The sequence below is a fragment of the Manis pentadactyla genome, chromosome 4, assembly GCF_030020395.1.
Source record: "Manis pentadactyla isolate mManPen7 chromosome 4, mManPen7.hap1, whole genome shotgun sequence".
Classification (NCBI taxonomy): Eukaryota; Metazoa; Chordata; class Mammalia; order Pholidota; family Manidae; genus Manis; species Manis pentadactyla.
In genome coordinates this window covers 34,709,190-34,730,944 of record NC_080022.1, presented here as the reverse complement: position 1 = coordinate 34,730,944, position 21,755 = coordinate 34,709,190, and the positions used below count along the sequence as shown (strand labels likewise).

At 43.7% G+C, this 21,755-nt stretch overlaps 1 protein-coding gene across 11 annotated transcripts in view; it reads left to right on the top strand.

The window, feature by feature from the left end:
- Positions 1-21,755, top strand: part of ERI3 (ERI1 exoribonuclease family member 3) — a 128,523-nt gene that overhangs the window by 8,680 nt on the left and 98,088 nt on the right. For 9 of the 11 annotated variants that reach the window (XM_036892826.2, XM_036892819.2, XM_036892818.2 and 6 more), the window contains one exon: positions 5,636-5,913. The exons of the other annotated variants lie outside the window; for them this stretch is intronic. In XM_036892826.2, coding sequence (XP_036748721.1) covers positions 5,659-5,913 — 255 coding nt within the window. In that variant the 5' untranslated portion in view covers positions 5,636-5,658. The remainder of the gene's footprint in view (positions 1-5,635; positions 5,914-21,755) is intronic. 11 annotated transcript variants of the gene reach the window in all.

The window sequence follows — 21,755 nt, the reverse complement described above, 5'->3', positions numbered from 1 at the left end:
ACCACATCTTCTTTATCCATTCATCTACTGATGGACACTTAGGTTGCTTCCATTTCATGGCTATTGTAAATAGTGCTGCAATAAAGATAGGGGTGCATATGTCTTTTTGAGACTGGGCTCCTGCATTCTTAGGGTAAATTCCTAGGAGTGGAATTCCTGGGTTAAGTGGTATTTCTATTTTATGGTCTGTGATTTTTCACAGAAAGTACTCTGGCGGTAAGGATGCATTCATTAGGTTGAAGATTATGACTTTGAAGGCATGCCATTTATTTATATGTTTCCCAGGCTATTTTTAGCTGCCTAACACAGAGCCTCTGACAGGCCAGGTCCAGACAGGTGCTACTTATAGTGCTCTGTTGATGCCTCTGTGACCCAGGTGCCTAAGCACTAGTGATATTTGTAGGTCAGATTGGTACAGGGACTTGCTCTGGATCTGGGAGCTGGGGAAGCTGCACCTGTCCCAAGGTTCTTCTGGTCAGCTGGACTTGTAACCTAACTCTGGTGCCTTGGTGTTGTCCTGGAATCTGCTCCTGCCTCCTAGTCTGGCTTTCAATGGGATGGGTTGAGTCCAGGGAAAATACAAATCTATACTCTCCCCAGAAGTTCCAAGTATATGTGGTTGGGGAGATGGGGTGTGAGTAGACCTCATGTTTCAAGATGGGCTTCTTTCCTGTCCCCGAGGTTCCCCTATCCTGTGTATGTGAATATTAAAGGATGAGCCCTTCCCTTTGCCCTCCCTTTCCTACTTCAGTAATGGAAGGCTATAAAATGTCTATTTACCCAAGACACCAGAATGGCTCCTCTGTGGTTCCACTAATCTGGTGATTTGGTGCTTCTCTGGTCTCTCAGGTAAATATAGATTGAGGCTTTTTATAAAGGCATATTATTTCCCTCATTAAATGTGTGTTTTGGCACATGTGTTATTTACCTGACCAACAGTAATGGCTGCAGAGGAGCCTTGGTGTCTGTCGTGTAAATACTCTGCACAGAGACCATCCTCCAGAGGCTGTGGCGCAGGCCTGTTTCTCCAAATCAGGCTGGCCCTGTGGCAGTCCTGTCTGCCTCTCCCCTGTTCCCACCTCTTCATTTTGAGGAGAGACTCATTCATTTTCCTCCTTGCCATAGGCCACTACTACCTTTAGTTTGCTAGGAGAAGAAAAAGGGTATCTGAGAGTACATGTGTATAAATCTTGCTCTTTGGTGAAAGAGTGCAGAAATACATAGAATCATAAACTGTTCCTTTTGAGTTCTGTCCCACACCTACTCAAAATTCCAGTTGAAAATGTGTTTTAGACTTAACATTCTGCAAATTTGTGGCTAAAGTATAAAGACATCAATGGAAAAGAGAAAGAGGGTAAGATGCCATAGGGTGCAAGAACCGGGGGGATGCCACTGCAGGGAGTGCGGGGTGTTTTCTAAGAAGGATCAACTCGTGGTAGGAATGCCCAGTGAGGGGGCACTGAGGGGGGGCTCTTACCATGGTGACTCTTAATGCTTTGAGGCCTGGCTTTTGCCAACTTAGCTGCCAGAGAAAAGCATGCAGCCTCCCTTCTGTGGGCAAGATGGGGAGATAACTCCATCACATACTGCTTGTTCTGTTTCTTTTTTTTTTTTAAGTCACATTGCATAAAATGTAATCTTTTAAAAGTTTGAAATAGGCCGAATTTACCTAAAAGTTGGAAGTACAGTATAAAGTAACTTTTTTCCAGAATCATTTGAGAGCTAAGTTGCTGACCTAATGCCTCATCACCCTGAAATTTTTGCATGTATTTCCTACATGCAAGGACATTTTCCTGCTTAGCCACAGTACAGCCATCACAACTGGGAACTTAACACTGATACATTGCCTTCATCTAATCCTCAAACCCTATTTAAGTTTGCCAACTGTCCCAGTAATGTTCTTTGTAGCAAAATGATCCAGTTCAGAATGTGAGTTCCTTTAGTTGTCAAGTCTCTTTAATCTCCCATAGACTTCCTCAATAAACATTACTTGACCTTTTTGACCGTGATACTTTTGAAGATTACAGGCTGGTTATTGCACAGACTGTCCCTCAATTAGGGTTTGATGTGTTCTCATGATTAGGTTTAGGTTATGCATCTTTGGCAGGAATATCACAAATGATGCTTTGTTCTTTCATTGCAGCCTACATATTGTGCATGATTTTGATTTATCCCATTATTGATGATGTTCATTTTGATCACTTGATTAAGAAGATGTCTTATAGGCTTCTCCATTGTAAACTTATTCCCTCTTATAATTAATAAGCATTCTGTGATTAAGAGATACTTGGGAACTATGTGAATATCTCTTAATGAAACTTTAATTCATTAGTTACTATCTGTATGGACTCAGGGTTTCCTTTTTTATTCAGTGCATGATCTATTAATATTATTATTTATTTCTAGTGGGAGCTTCTTCAAGCTGGCTTCTGCATCCTTTTGATATGTTCCCATCATTCTGTGAGCGTTTCCTTGTTTTCTGGCACAGCAAAGTGTTCCAGACTTGACTTGTACTTTCCCTGTCATAGCCCTGGAATCAACCATTTCTCCAGAAAGCTCTGGTTCTTTCATTGAAGAATGTTGTTTAGAAGGCAACTGGGTGCTGGGTGTGCTTATTGCTATCGGAATGTTGCTGCTCCCTGGCCCTTTAGTAGACAGAGCTAGAAAATACATATGCATGTGTGTATATATTTGTATTTGTATAATCACATTTACATCTATGTATATTATTTATAGATACATACATACATATCAGAAACCATGACTTCACACTGTAGCCTCCAATTCCAGTCTGACGCGATGGACTTTTTCTTTCCATATTTTAATTCCATCCTCTAATAGTGGGAAACCTCATTCCCATTACTCTTAAAATATAGCCTTAGATTAATCCCTCTGTAAGTAATTCTTCTCTCATTATTGTCACTGCCCTTTCCTCATCTTCAGTACCTCTTTTACCCTGCCCGTGACTACCCACATCAGAGTGCCCTCTCACCCCCACCCCTGTGATGCCCCCCAACCCCACATGGACTCTGGCATGTTATATCATACCTTTCTGCTCATGTGTGGATGCTCTCATCCTGCTTGGGCTTTGATAATTTCCCCCAGACCCTTCTGCTCCCCTACTTCAAACTGGTATAGACAGCTATCTTCCCCTGCCACAACTAAATGGCTCTAAAGTCATTAGATTGAATTTTTCAGGAAGGGAAGAGGAAGAACTGCTCTCTGTTTCTTGACTTGAGTTATACTTGTTTTTTAGAAGTAAGGGAAGTAAGGAAGCCAGTGACTGCTTGCATGTGGAGGCCTGGTCTTCTAATGTCTGTTCTCAAACCTTCCTACCAGAGACTTTTTGATACAGGTGAAATCAGGTGAGAAAGCAAGGCCTGCAGGCAAGAGAACCTCTGGCCATCAGTGTGTTGTCCACGGGATGGGATACAACATATATAGTATGCTGTATGGGAGGTTCAGAACATCTAGGGATGCAGCAGACATGGATGTCACTTTCTGAATTTGCATTATGCATTAATTAAATTTATAGGCCCAAAGTAAGGGGATCCAGACTTGGCCAGGTGGGCATAGCCCAATGGGGTGGTGTAGTAGTTAACAGTAAGCTAATATTTATTGATTAGCCCTTATGTGCCAGATGCTGCTCTTAGTGCTTTATTTGTGTCCTCTCATTTCATTCTCACTGAAGGAGTAGGAGCTGTTTATTATTGTCATTTTATAGGTGAGGAATTGAAGAACATAGCTTTCTCAAGGGTCCATGGCAAATAAGTGTCAAAACCAGGATTCAAACCTGGAAGCCTTTCCTTAATCATGACACTTAACTGGCCTGTAGTACCTGTTAGATGGGGTCTGGTTGACTACATATATTGTACACACTATATATACATATTGGAGAACATAAAGACTTTGAAAAGTCCTTATGCCCAGCTTGACTTCAGGGGGTTAAGGAAGAGTTCTAAGGTACCGAGGGTGTTTGGATCCAAACTACAATGTGTAATCTGACCAGACTGGTGATTCCCATCTCAGCCAGGCTTCCAGTTCTGTTCAGGAGTGGGTGATGCAAAGAGTTATTTTGGATTCTGGCTTTCAAAGGGAATTTAACCATTAGCCTTTCCAAGGGATTCCATAGTGAAACTCAAGACAGCCTTTGTCTACCCCAGGCAGAGGAATTTTGGCTGCATTTTTGGGAAGGCTATAAAAACATGGGAAAATAAGAACTGTGCTTATGCAGGATCCATGAAGAACTTAAAACACTTTTCAGTCTTAGCTCCACTGAATCGCCATGGAATCTCACCATAGGGATAGGAAAGTGAGGACCCACACTAACATATATCCTAATAAGTATGCAGGCGGGTTATGGGAGCTTATTCAGTGAGTCAGGGGATATTGGAACAAGAAGTGATACCTGGCATTACCCATGTCCACTTATGTAGCAGTGACGTTATTGCTGGTGAGTATGCTCTGGACTTCACAGGCTGCCAGTCCCCCTGCCCTGCATGATGGAGTAAGTGCCCATTTGCAGCCTTTCAGAGACAAGCTTTTGGCTCTGTTAGAATGAGGCTTCAGAAGGCATCAACTATGGCTGTTCCTGTATTGAGCAATGAGATTTCTTGTTTGACTTTGAGGATTAAAGTTGAGGGAATTTGAGCATTGGGTATAAAAAGGGGAAAATGCAAAATTTCTGCTTTGTTCCTTTTTTTGTAAGGAAGCTTGAGTTATTTGTGAGTAAAACTTAGGCTTTGATTTTTATATTTAGCTAAACTTTTAAGGAGCAGACATGCTGCAAATTTAAAGGGAAAACTTGAAAAGTGATTTGGATTTTTTTTGCACATGTTCACTCTGAAAACTTTACTAGACTTTTAGCAATGCTTCCATTACTGCCACATCTGGGTTTTCTCTTTTTCTTCCCAATTTAAAAAAGTCCTGCAATCATTCAGGGCCTCTAGTAGAGAGTGAGTCTCAAGGCAGCAAAGGCGAAGGTCTGAGGCGTTGCCAGCTGTGCTCTCCAGGCCTTATTCATTCCCCAGGGGTGCCACTTACTTGCGTGGGGGCTGGGGAACCACCAGAATATCTTGGGCAAGCTCCCCTGTGACTGGCTCTGTTTGCTTTCACCTTGGGAGAAGGGAGGAGGCTATGTGGAGATGTCAAGATAAAGGCAGGAAAGCCAGGGCCAAAAGGCTGGTAATGGAGCTGAGGAGAGAATCATGGGCATTTTCTGCTGTTTGTCTGAGCCTCCTTAGCCCCCAGGACTGATTGTACATCTGGGTCACCGCATGTAACTTCAGGAACCTTAGCTTTAACGTTAACTGTTGCCACCTGAGCAGTGACCACGGAATTTTTCTCTTTCCTTTCTTTTGAACTTTAGATCTCCATTCAAAGATTAAGGCCATTGCAGTGTGTTGCTTTGAGTATAATCTGGGAGACTCAGAGCTGTTACAGTGCTGCCAGGGCCAGTATTAGGGTCTTGAACTTCAGCAGTGCATACTGTCATTTAGAAAAGGGGCCCAGAAACAGCAGTGGGGAGTGGTTCATGTTGCGTGAATATTCCTGAAGACCAGATGGAACAGGGCCACAGTGGGAGGGGAGTAACCCAGGCTCTCTGTTCTTTTTTTTTTAACTTTCCTCCCCTAAGTTTTAGATGCTTCTGGATGTTCAATGCTAGCACCTTTACAGACTGGAGCAGCTCGATTTTCTTCATATTTACTTTCAAGAGCAAGAAAAGTGCTGGGCTCCCACTTATTTTCTCCCTGTGGTGTTCCGGAGTTCTGCTCCATATCCACCAGAAAGCTGGCGGCCCACGGCTTTGGCGCATCCATGGCGGCAATGGTGCCCTTCCCTCCCCAGAGGTATCACTACTTTTTAGTGCTGGACTTTGAGGCCACGTGCGACAAGCCACAGATTCATCCTCAGGTAACTGTTGCATCATTGTGTCAGAAAAGGTGGGGTGGGCAAGGAGGGAGGGAAGATAGTCTTGTTTCCTGAGACCCAGAGGAACTTTCTCACGTCTTCCTTTTAGCTACCCATGTGAAGTTCCTGCCTAGGAAGCAGGACTTGGTTCAGGCATGCTAGCGTAAGGTACACCTGAGAAATCTCTGGAGAAAACTGGGCACATTGTTTCTCTGTGGTCTCAGCCTTTGGGAGTCAAAATATTTCCTTCCATCCCATCCTTCTTCCCACTTTCCCTCTGCTCCTTCCTTCTCCTGATACTGCTGCATGTTCTTTTAAGGAATACTGTGATAGCCAGCTGCCAAGATGACCCCTAGGGATCTTTGCCTCCTAATATTCATACCCTTGATAGTTCCTCTCCCACCCTAAGTTAGAGCTAGCTCTGTATAACCAATAGAGTATAGTAGAAAAGACATTGTGTGACCTGAGGCTGTCATAAAAAGCACTGCAGTCTGCCTTGTTCTTTTGCATCACTTGCTGTGGAGGAATCCAGCTGCCATGCTGTGAGGACACTCAAGCAGCTCTGTGGAGGAACTGAAGTTCCTAGCAAAAGCCAGGACCAACTTGCCAGTCATGTTTCTTGGTGCTATCTTGGAAGTGAATCTGCCAGCACCAGTCAAGCTTTCAGATAAGTGTAACCCCAGTGGACATCTGACTTCAACTTTAGGAGAGACCCTGAGCCAACTGGTCAGCTGAGCCACTCCTGAATTCCTGGCTCACAGAAACTGTAAGAGATAATAAATGATTATTGATGTTTTACTCCACTAAGCTTTGGGATGATTTGTTGTTCACTAAATAAAGTACCAGTGTTGGTTTGTCAGAAAGGAAAATTTCTTTGCTTTTTTTTTTTCTTAGTTACCAATTGTGTTCAGAGACCATTTTACCTTTTAAGGTTCTGCTACTAGGAAGCTTGGCTTAGCAACAGAGAGGCATCCGTGCTAGGCAATATTGTAGGCAATATTGGAGTGCTTGGTGTTTGCTCTGGGCTGATGTGGCAGTCCGTTGCAGTGGGGGTCCTTGGGTGTATTGGCTCTGGGACTGTAATCATGGGGCTGTGTTATCAGGTGTGTAATTTTGGGATGTGTAGACATACTGGTCTAGGAGCAGCTTTCAGTGGTAAGGAAAAGGAGAAAAAGAGGATGGTAGCATCAGGCACTTGGGAGACAGGAAGAAGTGGGGGTCTGTTCAAAGATAAACTGGGTTAATTTCTCTCTGTTTTTTTTTTTTTACAGGAAGGGGTTCTAACTTTAGAATAATAGATTGTTTTCCATAAAGCAGATAACACAAGCCTTTACTATCTGCTTTCTCCTCTCCTCTCTCCCATTCTCCCTGAAAGTAGTGATTTGCCTTTGGAATCAGGGCTCCTGAGGCTTGGGAAGATAGGAACAGGATGAGGAGAGTGTTGTAAGGGAAGGAAGTCTGGACAAGAGGGAGTATAGCTGAGGGGCCCCTCTGAGCCACACTTGTTTTCTCAGCCTCTTGCTCCTTTCTGTGCTGGAATGTTTTCTCTGCATCCCAAAACTATCAGAGATTCTGTGGTGGGAGTGCCTGGGCAATTTTGGTTCCATAGATTCTCTCAGGTTGGGAATCAGGGATCTATATCTTAATATACCACTTTATTTCCCTTACTGATGTAGAGTTTAGTCACTGAATAAACTCTAGTGGGATCTGAGTCTAAAATCCAACACACCCTTGTCACATATGATTCATCATCCTTCTGAACCTTCATGATCAATTGGCACCTCCCTTAAGGCATTCCCTGCTTTCTGTTTCCTTGCACATGGCCTATGTATGTTTGTTTCTCAACTTTTCAGTCAGGTTATAAGCTCAGATAATTAGGTAGCTCTGTTCTCTTATCCTACAGAGGGTCCTGCCAATGTTGCTGAAGGTGACACCTGATTCATGTCTTAATTTGATCTGTCAGTATCACCTTTTATCCTCTTTCAAGGGCATTATTCTTTGTATTTATTTATTGCAGTACTGAAATTATAATGCAGTACAGATTTAAATCACTTGTATCTCCAACTTCCTTGCCAGATTTAGGCACCAAGGCCTTCCAGACCTAGGCTAAGGTAGGGCTTCATGCTGTGTAACAGTATTTGGGCCTGAGTAAAGATTATCTCCAGAATCAATGAACCCTGATGATGTGATTCCAAGGGCACTTAAGGAATTGGCTGCCCTGGTTCATTATTAGCAAAGCATTAGCTGTTGCTTTAGAGAACTCAGGAAGAAGTATTTGCTGTCTTGCTTATCTTTAAAAGGGGAATACGAATGATCTTGGAAATTATAGACCCGTTAGTTTACTGTGATTCCAGAGAAGATACTTGACCTGATCGTCAGATAATCAATCAGCAAACAGCTAGAAGAGCACAAGATACAGAGTAATAACTTACATGGGTTTGTGAAGAAGAGCAAATCCTGTCAGATCAATCTAACTTCTTGCTGTGACACAGTGATGGATTTGAGTGGATCTAGGGCAAGTGATAAATGTAATGCATCTCTACTTCATTAAGCCTCTACAATGCTGTGATCAACAGGTAGGAAGGTGAGTTCAGGGCCAGGCAGCTCTGTTGGACTACCCATTGGACTACTTACTCTCAGGAAAGGAATGGACAGTTTAGGAGTGACTAGAGACTTGTTAATGGCTTTTCTTTCTCTTAAAAAAAAAATCTTCCCTAAAATTTGCAGGAAGCAGGATCCTGACAAGATTCAGAGAAAGTTTGAAAGATGGATTGGAGAAGCTGTCAGTGCCACATAGGATAGTGTTCTTCCACTGAGGTCATCGTTAAGTCAGGTTCTCATTAGAGCCTCTGTGCAGTTTAGGTCTTCTGGTCAACAGGGCAGTGGGGAAACTGGAAAAGCTCCGGATAGCAGGAACAAAAATCACTGGAGGCACAAAAATAGGACTTTGGAAGAAAGAAAAGAAACTGAGTATCATATTAGTGACTGATTTCTTGTCCAGACTAAATAAATTCTTTATATGGGAAGTAATTAATCCAAGGAGGATAATAGTAACTTGCTCTTCATTTTAATAAGGACAAAGAAAGAAAGAAATCTAAGTGGAAGCAGGAAAGATTGAGATTTGGGATGAGAATGAACTTCTAGAAGAAGCAGGAAAGGACTGGGAGATGGTGTGCCAGTTAAATTGGCCCTCTCTAGTGCTCTCTCAGAATGGCTTCGTGGCTGTCTACTCGACAGAGATACTTTATGGCAAGATCTGTATGCCTCCTGAGGATGGATATGGGGCTGTGCCTCCTAACCATCTCAGCTCCCCTCTTGCCTGGCTCCCAGGAGCCCTCTGTATTGTACACTTCTGATCCTTATGAGAGTGTGTCATGCCCCTCTGGAGTGTGGGAGGCAGAAGCAAGTTTTGGGCCAGGGCCTATCTGGAGGCTTGGTGGGGGTTCATTTTTTCATCTGCCTCTGGTTTTCAGAAGTCCCTGAGTCAGCTTACTGGGACTATCCTCAAGGAATGCCATCATGAAAAACTAACAGGTGTAAGCCTTGTTGTACTTGGGTAAGTAATACTATTGGTTATAAACATGGTGAAGCAACTGGTATTTTCCATTCGTCATAATTTTTGCTGTTTATTTTTGTACTTTGTTCAACTAGGTAAAACTGGAGTGGTCAGTTTGCCTAACAGGCTTTCAACTTGCTGGTTTCTGCACTCATTTTGTTTTACATGTTTTGATTCAGATTAAAATCATTGGTATTGGTTGAATATGAGACTGTTTTTCCATGTTTTTTTTCACTTAAAAATTCAGGTGGTTTAAAATGCTGCAGAGCCTTTAAATTTGAGGAATACCATTCCTTTCTTTCTTCAGATTATTTATATGGAAGTAGATTTTTATCTGGTTCTGGAGACTCCTAGATCCTTTGTCCTTGCTAGCTTGAATTCATGCTGTTCATTTTGGAGTGGATGTACATGGAATGGTGTTGGCTATGACCGTAAGGCCCAGGGGGCAGCCTGAAAGCTTTGGTATTTTTAATTATCCATCTTTAACCTAGGGGCAAGTTCTCTTACCACCTCAGTGTTCAGAAAAGACCAAAGTACATGTAAGTGAGGAAAATGAGGTATAGGCCACAGCGTGTGGGAAGGAAGAAGTACCCCCAGCTGGCCAGCTGGCCAGAGAGGAGACAGCCCAGCTTTGCTTCCTGGTTGCCACCTGCCCTCCCTCCCTGAGTTCCCACTGGCCACGCGTCAGGCTCCTGGGTATGGCCTTTTCCTCAGGACCTCTGCAGCAGGCCTGCTGACTGTTTTCCTTCTCATCTGTATTCAAGTGCCTATAACTTTGGAGAAAAATGACCTTTGGGGTTGAGGTTTTCTAGTGTTTGGTCTTTGTCCACAGGCGCTTTTTTTCCCCTTTTTTTAGGAAACCTTGAAGAGATTCCATCTGCATTTTGAGTTAGAACTATGAGTAAAGGAGTTAATCTTTTATAGAAAATTGTCCAGATGCTGGGTTATTTTGGGAGGGTGAGGTGGGGGTGGGGGCTTGATGGTTACAGGAGAACAAATAATACAGCAGAGAGGCATTTGTAGGATATCAGTGTGACTTAGTGCTAGTACATCATTATTGGTGTTTTGTGAGAAAGATGTTTTAGAAAACTTTACAGGAAATTGGTTAAGATCTCTACAAATCAAACTGTATTCCCTTCTCTTCTGTTCAAGGCTGAAAGGCAGGATCCCTCTACCCCCTTCCCCCTACGCAGTATACACACATTTTTCTTCCTCTGTATTCAGCTTCTTTCCTTCTCTGCTCTTGGTTCCTGCTTACTCCAAGTGGATGGAAAGGCAGCTCCCTAGAAAAAGAACCCAGCCTTCCTTTCCCATTCACTTGCCCTGGTCCCATCTCCTTCAGGCTTTTTAGCAGGAGAGCCCAGTTGTTGTGGCCCCAGGCAGCAGGCACTTTTTTCCATACAGACAGGCAAAGGCACTGATGCTGTTCTAAACTGGGAAATGAAATGCAAAACCGACGTTAATGTAACATTATGGTTGAGATTAAATGCACCAAAATCAGGAAATTCAAAGTTATGCTTCCCACAGCAACTATAACTCAGCCTCATCTGGCATGTGTAGTATTTTGTGTTAGTGCGGATGGTATTATATGTTAAGACATTAAAGTTAACACCATAAGCAGAGCACAAAATGCTTGAGGGGGCTGAGTTATGATGACTATGTGAGCCGTAAGTGTTCTTGCATAGGCTCCCAACTCCTGGAATAATTTTTCCCGTGCGCATCAAACCAATTATTGCCTTTCTTTTTAGTTATATCTCAGCTTTAACACATCTCTTCTTCCAGGGTCACCATAAATGAATTCCTCTATTGGTGACCAGTGACTGTGTGAGAATGGGACAGCCCAGTAGGCCCTTTTGTCCTTTTGTTGCTGCCTCCGTATATGTGGTGCTTCCCTCCAAAAGCCCCCCTTTTCCACAGGCTGCTTGCTGTTTCCTGGTGGTCCCTCATAGGGGTGCCTGTGGCCTGCCCCACCAACTCACACTGTAGCTCCCCACAGCTACTCCCTGAATGGGAGGAAACAAGCATTGGCTGTGTCTGGGTCTTGTTCCTGCTGTACCTTCATGTGAAAGCCAAAGGGCCATTTATGTGGGGCAGACATGGCAATGTGGAAGTAAAATGCACATCACAGGGAGCGGAGCCCTGGTGCATGGTGGTGCTGCCTTGTGTGTTAGGCACAGCAGAGGCACAGATTGAAGTGGGTCTGTTGCTCTATTCAGACTGCTACACTACCTGCCCCATTGCTTATGCCTTTAAGCTGCCATGGTATGTAGTTAGGCTGTGGAGTTGTCAAGGGGTGGGACCAGAGCTTCCTTGGGAAGCACTGGGTCACTGGTAACAAAATCACCACATAATTCAGTGCAAATAAGGAAACATCCTCCCCAGCCTCTTATTATCCTGGTGACCCCCCAGGACTGAGAAGCTGTTGAAATGCAGATTTTGTCAGACGCTGGGCTAAGGCTGGTGGGGAAGAGTTCCAACGAATGGACTCTAGGAAATCAAGAACTGTAAGCTAACAGTGGCATGGAGCTGCCTTTTAAAGGTTTTATGGGACATGACAGAACCAATCAAGTCAGCAAAGGAGTGGAGAGGACCTCTTTGTCACCAACTTAGAGACAATGAAAAGGCCTCTCTTTATTCTTTGGACAGCAGCTTCAAGTTCTGTGTAGATGCTGCGGATACAAAGCCAAGTAAGAAACGGTCCATGCCCTCCAGGAGCTCTTAGTTGAGGAGGGTAGACATGTGTGTAACCACTGTTAAGCACATCACATAGGTGAGTACTTGGTACAGTGGGGGCACAAAAGAGGGTGAATGATCAACCCTGTGCTTGGTACAGGGAGGGTCCCTTAGGTTTCATGTTAAGAAGAATTTCAGAGACCAGGGAGGGCCAAGTTAGCCAATGCCTTTCAGAGCTATTGTAGCAGAATGAAAGAAGGTGCTCACAGAATAAGCCAGGATGAACTGGCCTAAATCTGAAAAAATTGCTCTGGATTGCATGGTTGTTTGTGGGAATATTGAAAATGAGGAAGAGGGAGGATGAAGACTTTAACCTGGCAAATATTTCACCATTTGGTTAGTAGGATTATCGGTATCAGTTTGTTTGTATTTCTCACATTCAAGTTAAAAGGTCTTATTGGGGTGTTGTAAGTGGGAGTATGAAGTCAGAAGAGGTTTAAGAGAATTTTAGCCAATAAAGTTTGGGCAGAAAGGTGAGAGTCAACATAGAAAAATGTGAGCTGAGACCCTGAGACATTGTCAGGAAGGGCTAATCTGATACCCCAGTTTCCATGGTAGGTAGACCTGGATTGGGCTGCTAGGTCTCTAGGGAGAGGCAAGGGCTAGAGGGTGATGTGGAACCCCCCACCCCCCACCCACAGCCACCCCCACAAAAGTACTGGCAACTTGGATCTGTATCTGCCAGACATCCTAGACCAGGGAGGTTTAGACGCTTCAAACACTTGCTAACTAACAGAGAGAGATGCTTGGAAGGAAGGAGTAATGAAGAGGCAGGAGGGCCTGGGTAACAAGACAAGATCTGCAAGAGCAGAGGTGACAAGAGGGCAGAGGGTGGGGGTTGAGCCATCCCTCTGAGCATCAGCAACAGGTACGCACCGTGGAAGGAAAGCCAGTAGGTTGGGAAGAGCGGCAAGTGGTATGTGTGTGCCAAAGGAGTGCTTAGAGTAAGTCCATAGGCTTCACTTCCCCCTGTCCCTGTCCTGCCTGGTTTCCCTCTCCCCAGTATTGATCACATTTTTTACTTTGTAGACTGATCTCAGTTGTTTGACATGAAGAAACTGATATTAGGAGATGCTTTTTCCATCTCTGTGTCTTGTTGGGAAAACAGATCCTGCATCATTTTGATTAAGATGCCATTGGATGATTATTTTTTATTCTGTTATCCTGGGTGTTCACAATACTTAACAAGACCCTGAAGTCATACATTTATGTGATAAGTTTTGAGCTCTAGCTGTGAAAATTGAGTCATAGTCTAAAACAAGAGTGTTCCCAGATTGACAGGAGCCCCTGCGGCTGGCAGGTCTGCAGCAGAAGGGTGAGCAGGCTGGGGCAGGCAGAGCAGGGTTTGTGTGTATTGAGTATTGCCACAGCAAAGCCCTATTAGGTGCTGGGAGTATCAGAAAGGAGGCAAGTGGACTCTGGAGGGAGAGACAATATTCAGCAAAGCTTTTAATCTGATGTAGAGGTACCTTGGAATAGGCTCCTGTTTGGGCCCTGTGCCTGTATGTAGTGGCCAGTGGCGGGTTTTGGTCTGCAGGCAGGAAAACAGATGTGTTAACATGAGTGTTCCACTTCCATTACAGTGCTCTGGGCAGTGTCTAGTTCTGTGGAGGCCTTTCAGCTGAGGGCTGGTCTGAAGGCTAAATGCTGGCAGGGGCTCACATTTGGAGATGCCGGTGTTGCTGAAAGGAGAAGAGCATGCAGAGTCCACACTGAGGTTGGGGGCAAAGTTGCTGAGCCAGGTTAGGAAGTGTGACTGTATTGTTGAGTAGAAGAGAAGAAACAGAAATAGGTGTTGCAAGTCAAAGTTCATGAGAACAGAGGGAAGGTGTCCCAAGAGGTTAAAAATAGATGTAGGAAACTAGTGAGGAGGCATAATTTGAAAGATGTTAGTGGGTTGGACTAAGGTGGTGATGGTGGGAATGGAGAGAAGTTATGTGTTGTAGCCCTTAGATGTGCTGGGAAAGAGATGAGCTTGAAAGCCATGCTCTTAAGTAGCTCATAGATCCTTTGGATACTAGTGGGCTCCTGGGAGTCAGTTGTGCTAAGAGATCTGATGAGAAGTGGAGTGTGGAGCCTATGGTTGTTGTAAATGGGGTGCTCTGAGCTAAAGATCCTTACCAGGGACAACTGATACAGGTGAGTTCCTTAGTGGTGATGTTAGTAATTACTCTTCCAGGATCTGTTTAATCAACTGTTTGGCCATTGGTCTATGGGAGGTAGGAGTGAGGGTTATGTAGATAGGACAACTGGCAAGTTTGGAATCTTGCTCTCCAAAAATGTGATAAAAACTGAGAGCCATGGCTTGAGATTTCGGTATCAGGAAATGGAGTCCGGGGACTGTCTGCATTGTTGGGTTGTTGGTTTTTTTTCTGAGCACTAGTAACAGTTGAATGAAAGGCCAGCAGATCAACTGAAAGGGATTGGTAGTTAGCTGGGGATAGAGGAAGTAAGGACTGATGAATGAGGTACAACATGTCATTTGGATAGGTCTGCTTTCACTAGAAAGTAACATGACTAGAGAAACAAGGCAGGGCCAGACCTCAAAGGGAGTTGGTTGTGACAGTATGAAGTGTGGTGGTTGGTGAGGCTGAGAAGGAGTCTCTAGCTTGGTGCCTCAGGATATTGCAGGAATTGCTGTGATCCTGTTCCAGATCTGTGGCCAGGAGTAGGCCTTTCTCAGGACTAGAGGCAGTAAGATTGACCAGTTAAGTTCTTGGCTTGTGTCTATAACAAGAGGTCTTCATAGGAGAGGTATCCTTGAAGGGCATTAATATCTGAAGTTATTTACGATTGGTACATAAATGAACCTTTTGGCTCATTTAGACAGAAAGAAGGTTTTCCTGTAGAGAATACTGTAATGAGTGTTCTGTGGGTAGCTGGTGCCCTGGTCTTGAATGAGATTCTTAAAGGGAACAAGCATTGCCATAACATGAAGATCTCTTGCTGGCACCTAAACAGAGATGTGCCAGCATGCTCTATGAAATTCTGGGATGTGACATGCCAGTTTTTCTCCCCTGGATTTTGGCAGCAAGGAGAATGAAATATCTGATGGCAAGAGCTAGGAGTTGTTGGCAGATCTAAAGGGCTTGCCCCAGGTGCTTGAAAGTAGGCCAAATAAGGGTTTGTTCTGAGAGGAGCTGAGACCTTAGGCTCTGATTCTCACTTGGTCAGTATCTCTGTGATAAGGAGGTAGCCACCCAGATGTTCCAGACTATACCTTTGCTATTCAAAGTGTAGTCTGAGAACCAGCAGCATCCTCATCACCTGGGAGCTTGTTAAAATGCAGAATATCAGCCCTACTCCAGTGCTAAACAGAATCTATAATTTGACAGTATCATTAGGTAATCTGAAGTGAGAAACACTGCTCTAGATTAAGGCTTCTGAAACTTTAGCAAGCATCAGAAATACCTGCCCTTAGGGTTTGGGATTCAGAAAGTTGGAGTGGAAGCCAGGAATTTGCATTTCTAATAAATTCCCAGATCATGAGATGCTGCCTGTAAGGGAGCATGCTTTGAGAACCACTGACTGACATAGCTGTCTCATCCCTAAAGTAGGGCAGTAATTCCTGCTGCCTTACAGAGATGTGGGATCTAGTGAGCCACTGTGTAGTAAAAGAGTTCAGTGCATTGTGGGCAGGATGTCAGTCTGTATTACTTCCTCACTGGTCAGTGATTTTTAGGATCTACATGCCAGCACAACTGTTAGCCTGTTCAGGCTTCTGGCTGGTGGGTGTGGACAGAGAACAAGGAATCTATGAAACCCCCAATGGGACAGTCTTCTGTCAAGAGACCAACTGCCCCTGGGGTTATGGGTGAGGATTACTGAGTAGGGCCTCCTGAAGTCCAGCAAGCTTCTCAGGGCTCCTATCTAAGCTCCCTGACCAGAACCTTCTGTCTGCCTGAATGGGCCTGGTCCTGTCTTGACCACCTGTTTCTCAGTCCCACCTCTTGACCCCCAGCTCGAAGATCTTTGGTGCAGTGTTTTTGCATTGCCTGGGAAAATAGTCTTTGTCTAACCAATCCTCTTGATTCATCTTGTGTTCCTGCGCATGTTACATGAACTTTTCCACACCTTACTGGGGGATTAGCTCAACAGGCTTTGACTGCATGTGCCCAAGTCCCAGAATATGGGTTCTGGACTTCCAAAGTGAGTGGAGCTGAGGTAGGGGCAGTTCTGATGAGAAGCAGTGTAGCCTAGTGGTTCAGAGCATGGACTCCAGAGCTGGACTCTTTGAGTTTGAGCCTAGTCTCCACCACCAAATAACAGTATGACTTGCCTTTGGCAAGTTATTTGTACTCTTTCTGCCTCAGTTGCCTTAGTGGCAAAATGGGATTAACAATAGCACCAATCTTATATAACTATTGGAAAGATAAGATGTAAGTGCTTAGAACGGGGCCCAGTGTGTAATAGCTATATGAGTTAGCTCTATCAGTAGAAATAGCACTAGTGTTATTTTGACCCATGGCCTCACAGTAAGCTGTTGGGGTACAACAGGTGGCTGGGAGGCTGGCCCTGCTTCTCCAAGGAGCATAGAGAGAGCCTTCAGGCCTTCTGTCAACATAGTGGATAGAGCTGGGGCACTACCCAGAGGGACGTTTTTCCTCTGCTGGAATGGTAAGTTGGACTTGGCATCCTTCCACTTCCATGCCTTCCCCTAGTGCTAACTCTGTGGGGCCTCTTGGCACACGACCTGAGATTTTTTAAAATTAATTTCATGACAAATATTTGTCTACAGGTAGCTATAAAGAAATCATTTGATTGGTTGCTACCCTGAAGGGCCACTGATATCTGAAGTTATTCACAATTGATACATAAAAATGCTTGAACTGAGGTTGATCTAGAGTCAAGTAAAGGTAGGTGGAGATGCAGCCATGGCACACCCCTGGGTGAGGATGCAGTTTCTAAGACTTTAGATCTCCTTCATTTATTGGCATTATGTTTTTTAAAAAAAATTCAGATTTCAATGAAAGTAAATCGTAATTCACTCTGCACTCTCCTCCCCAGTACAAAGAACAGCAGTGTCTATTTTCAGTCTTTTCTACATTTTAATTGCTTTGGGGTCTATGAGGATGGGTGAAAAGGGACATGTAGGTGAAAAATCAGCCTTTTAGAGCTCCAATTTTTTTACCCTTCCTTGTCCTGAAACTTCGAGCATCAGCTCTCATCTGTCAAAGTGTAAATCAGCAATTAAAACCCAAACAGCCAAATGCCAAAGATGACCCGAAGCACAAAGCAACTGACAAACAAGTCCGGACAAATCGACGGGTAATTTATAAGCTTTGCCCTAAAATCTAATTATTTGGCAATTCGAATTTGCAGCCAGCCAGGGCTCGGCAATAAATTTAACCCGCCATAAATTATTTAGGAGCAGGCTGTGGTGTAAATCAAAACCACGAGTGTTTGTTTAAGAAATAAGCTCCTTGTGCATAAAATGTCTTTTTTTTTCCCCAAGGGAAAAACTGTTAAGCAAACCATGCCCTGTTCTTGCCCAGTGCAGCCCTTACTTCTCTCTCTCAACTTCCCCTCTTTCCTGTGGCCAAGGAGACTCCTTAGTCCCTTGGAGAAAGGACCAACCTTTGCATGGGACTTTTATCCAAAACCCAAATATTTGGATAAAACCCGTGTTTCTGCCAACTATTGCCTTTCCCACCTTGTATGATACTGCTTTTGGATTTTATCAAACTTTTTGGTGCAGGGTTGCACACTTCTGGAAATTTTCTTTAGAGGCTGGAGGGAAGGGATAGATTAGCCATTACTGGGTCTAAATAGAAGGAATGCTAGTTCCTAGGTTGAGAAGAGGAAACCATGAAAAATAATCTGCTCCACTTACATCAGGCAGGACCATACAACCATTAGCTCAGGCAAAAGAATCTGTGCTTTGGAAAAAAGATCTGTAAGAGCACTACACTATTAAACCCTCTGTCCCACTGTCAAGAAATTCTAACAGTCTAATCTAAGGCCTTCCTGCTTGAAATCTTTTTGTTGTTGTTCTGTCTTCAAATATAATCTTATCACTGCAGGCACTTCAGTTGAAGGGGGTTTGAATACCCTGAAAGCAATCTACACATTTATTTTTGTAGTCTACTGATTGTGGATGTGAAATTTCATTTGAAACGAATGATGTTGTAGTTTTGTCCTCAGTTTAGGAAGAGGATCTTGGGTTCCTAGTTGAGCAATTAGAAAGCAGCTATATTTAAAATGTGCTCCAGCTAAAATCCCTGTTCACTTAAAAAGGTAAAAGAATACTTACTTTTGATCTCTGCCATTCCTTCCCTTTAAAACAAACAAACAAACAAAAACGATTGGCAGCTGGCATTTAATTGGGGGATACAACAGATACAATAGGTTTGGAATCAGATACTCTGAGAAATTCAAGTTCTGAGCCTTTTGTCCTTAGTTGTCAAGTTGTGGCCAATTCCCATCCACCATCAGCAGACCAGCCTTTTGGGTTTATGATGCTCTACCTTGGACAACCTAGCTGTAGCTTGTGCACAGTGTAGGGTGACCAACTGTCTCAATTTTGGCATTGAAAGTCCTGTACCAAGACATTTTAGCACTGAAAATCCTGTGTTCCTTAGTCTGGACAAACAGAAAACTGGGATGTTCTTGGCTTGCAGCAGCTGGGGGAGAATGAGAAACCACTTAGAGGTGTGAGGTAGATGGTGCTTTGGAGTGTTACATGTTTGGGTTTGAATCCTGGCTCCACCACCTACCATCTTTGTCACTTAGCAAGATCACTTTATCTCTTAGGTTCCATGGAGAGCTCTGTGAAAGAGTTTTCTGTTAGAGCCATGTGCTTGGCTTCTGGTATGCCATTTATTAGCCCCTTCCTATGTTACTCAGAAGTTGAGAGGGAGGTCTCCATGATAGAGTGGAGCTGGGTGCTGGAGATGCAAACTGAGGGCTCATGGGAGTGCCATCTGTGTCACTGCGGCCATCGTTGGAGGCTTTTCATTAGCAATACTCCAGGACTTTCTGCATGGACAGTACACATTCACTGCTCTTGTAACTTGAGAGCAGCCTCTCTTCCTAGGTGATAGTTGACTGAGATCCCAAAAGATAGTCTTTCAGACTAAAAGAATCAAATCTTTCCTGACCCTTCAGATTTTGAAAGCTGGTAGTCCTGCTCTCTTTAAGTCTGACTTTCCCCATTTGGAGTTCCAGTTTTGTCCCTTACTAACCTTGAGTAAGTGATAACTTCTTTTGGGGCCTTAGTTTATCTGTAAAGTAGGGATAATGATGCCTGTCTCTTGAGTTGTTAGGAGGATTCAATGAAATCATTCCTGTTAAGCATGTTGCAGAGTGTCTGCCACATTGTAAACAATAAATGGAAGGAATTAAATGATACGTTTTCTACGTGTCTCCAATTAAATGATACATTTTCCATATGTCTCCCAGGGTGTTGGGGCTATCTCCTCTCTGCCCCTTGCCCAGACTCTGAGTGCCTCTGAAGGAGGAGCCACATCCCATTGTATTTGTTTCTATGTCTACATCTGGGCCCTGTAAATACTAGGTGCTTAATAGTATTGGTTTATGACACGATGGTTATAGTGATGATATGACCTATCTTCCAGGAATAATAAGGGAAAGATAAGAAAATGTATTTGAAAGCACACTGTAAATTGAAAAGCCTAACACTCTGTAGGTCCCTCCACTAAGATAGTTATCATAGGGCAGCCTTCGGTATTTTTTCAGTATCTTTTCTACTCACTAGTCTGTGCACTTCTCCAAAGCAGAACCTACAACTTATCTCTAAATCCCACTTCAGCACCTGTACAGTGTCTTGCACATAGCAGATGCCCAGGTAGTTTAATAGAATGCAAATGATTTACAAATGTAAGGAATTATGAAACTATTATTAGGGGAGGAAAAGAGGGCTGGTAAAATACAAACTGTATCTTACTTTCCTTCCTGGTGCTACCTTTACACAAGCAGAAACTCAGCTCTCCTAAAAACACTTTTCCCAGGGGGATGATGAAATCGAGGGAGGGAAAGGAGGAGGGGCATAAATAAGTTTCATTAGCTGAGTGACTGCCCCTAGAAACTGGCACTTAGGCACATCTTAAGCTCTTGGGCTGGAATTAATGTGATTGGCCTATTAACTTTGAGGTTACCTCTCTGATCATTATCAGCTAAACACTGTTGAAGTGTTTGGCATGCCCCACAGCACTGGCTGCAGACTCGTGCCAACCTGGTACAGATTGGGGCTCCTCTCCCATCTGGGAGAAGATGGGCTTTTGGGGACAGTATTTTCAGGTTCTGGGCTTGGCTGGGCAAAATGGGAAGGTAGGAAGTAACCAAATGAGGTCTTTTCTGCTCTGACTTCCCAGAGGGTTTTCTCTCAGAAGTTCCTCTTTTGCAGCACCAGTGGCTCAACTGAATACACCAGTGTGTGAAGTCATTGTTACTACAGTTCTGATGGTATTGAGGAAGGGTCTCTGCAAAATCATGTTCTCAGATTGGCCTTGAAAGTCCCTTATTTTTGTCTTGAGGGGCTAGCAACAGTGGAGGGGTATGTTTATGATAGGTCCAATCTGCTGTGTACCTGGCCCCCAAGTCATTTCAGGGATCTACCTCTCTTTTTGTACGGAGCTGAGGCTGGCTTGTTCCTCCTCTCTGGGAGGTTGATACTGACTGTGACCACTTAAATTGGCTCCATTTCCCTAGTGGTGGAAGCCAGCAGCAGTAAAGTTTGAAGACTGAGCTGCAATAGGGAAACCCAGAGGCCAAGTTTTCAGAGAATCTGCTGGGGATCCTGACTTGCTGCTGGTCAGAGCAGGAGCTGAAGTGCTTACTATTTTATAATAAATACTAATGAAATTCTAGATCTGTAATAACATTTCAGATATCTAAAACAAACCATGTGCTTGTAAAAAAGTGGAAAGAGATCAACTTTAAGCCATAAATTCTTGGTAATAGAGGGCTTTTTTTTCTGTTTATGTTTGATAGATATTTTAGTTTCTAGAGGAATGTCAACTCCTAATTTCATAATGTGTCATGGGCTTAAGAAAATTGAATTTAATAAAAGCCAGAGATGAATGTTATCCTTAAAGGTCCCAACACTTGTCTTTATTAGCAGGACAAACTGCAGGTCTCCAAATACTACTTCTTTCCAAATGAAAGTTTAAATGAAAAGTACAGTTGTGTCACAGGTGAAATTTCATTGTGGGCCCAGCTAACATTGTTAGTGAGGAGCTGGCTGTATTTGTTTCTTTAGACACCGGGGCAGCCAAACTCACCAGGCTTTGGAGCTCCTGTTGAAGTGTTTTTTTCTACTTAGTGGGAGAAGGAAGATGTATCAGAAATTAAGGGCTCACATGAGCCCCACCTCAGAGTTACCTCTTGGAAATCTTGGATAGCTGATTTTTTCAGGGGGACCAATATGTATTTAGTGTGTACATGTATGTATGGTATGTATGTATATTGAGAGCACAGCTCTCCTATACCTGGCCTGCTTTGTTAGTGCTTTATAGGGAACGAGGGGCCCAGGGAATTGAGGGATGAGTGCCCACCTCTCTTCAAGTTGGGAGGAACAGTATCCCTTAGTCTAAGC